The 868-nt window shown below is 43.4% G+C and overlaps 1 protein-coding gene across 1 annotated transcript in view; it reads left to right on the forward strand.

Annotated features, from left to right (window-relative positions):
- Positions 1–868, forward strand: part of LOC140947173 (chromodomain-helicase-DNA-binding protein 4-like) — a 7,763-nt gene extending 6,895 nt beyond the window's left edge. Inside the window, exon 8 of the mRNA XM_073396238.1 lies at positions 687–868. Within this exon, the coding sequence (XP_073252339.1) occupies positions 687–856 (170 nt within the window). The 3' untranslated portion in view covers positions 857–868. The remainder of the gene's footprint in view (positions 1–686) is intronic.

Genomic DNA, 868 nt, shown 5'->3' on the forward strand with positions numbered 1-868 from the left:
GAACTCTCGGTAGCGAGAACACTTACTCGCTCACTAACCCATTAAAGGCAGTTAACTGGTTTTGCGTTAACCTGCGTTCGAAAGGGAAGGGGAAGAAAATGTGGGCGCGAGACCCCGCGCGAGGAAGAGCTCCTTCCTCGCGCTCCCCGCACGCTTCCCTCGCGCCCAAAATACTTTCCTTAGTTTCGAAATCATCATCACAAATTACCAGAGACAAAAGCAAATGATCACGAGCTTTTTAACATAGCGCGCGTGTTTGCCTGCCTCCCCACCCCTCCCTTAGCTAACATTAACCCTCACTTCCCACTTAGGGAAAAATGTTGGCTTAGGGGAGGAGTAGGTGGGCAGTTTTCCAGAAACGTATAATGATGCATATACGGTCAAAATCTTTATTTACGCTCGGGCGTGCGTAAATAGATGAAGTATGCAAACGTCTATAAAATTCAAGAAGCTAGAGTTGCGCTTCTATCGTGCTCTTCAAACTTCCCACGTACATCCATAACTCGATATACGCACGCTAAGCATGAACAAATTCTTAATTAAACCAAGCTGAAATTGATGCACAACATTTACTCATTTTAAGGGCAAAAGTGGAACGGGGTAGCTATTTTTTTTATGCGGAACGAAGATATCAGTAAGTTGTTACAGAGTGCATGGTATCTAATGTCGTCTGATTGTGTTTACAGCATGGACTAATAACTTGTCGGACTATGAAGATGAAGGTTACAGTGACGTTGATGAAGAGGAATCAGATGAGGAGTTCAATCAAAAGGCAGAAGGTATAAGTAACAGTTGCAGCCGGATCGTAAATTATCTGGCTCCGGTAATAAGCTTGGTAAACATATCGTTGTTGTAGTTGATGTTTAAA

This window comes from Porites lutea, chromosome 1 (genome assembly GCF_958299795.1).
Source record: "Porites lutea chromosome 1, jaPorLute2.1, whole genome shotgun sequence".
Taxonomy (NCBI): Eukaryota; Metazoa; Cnidaria; class Anthozoa; order Scleractinia; family Poritidae; genus Porites; species Porites lutea.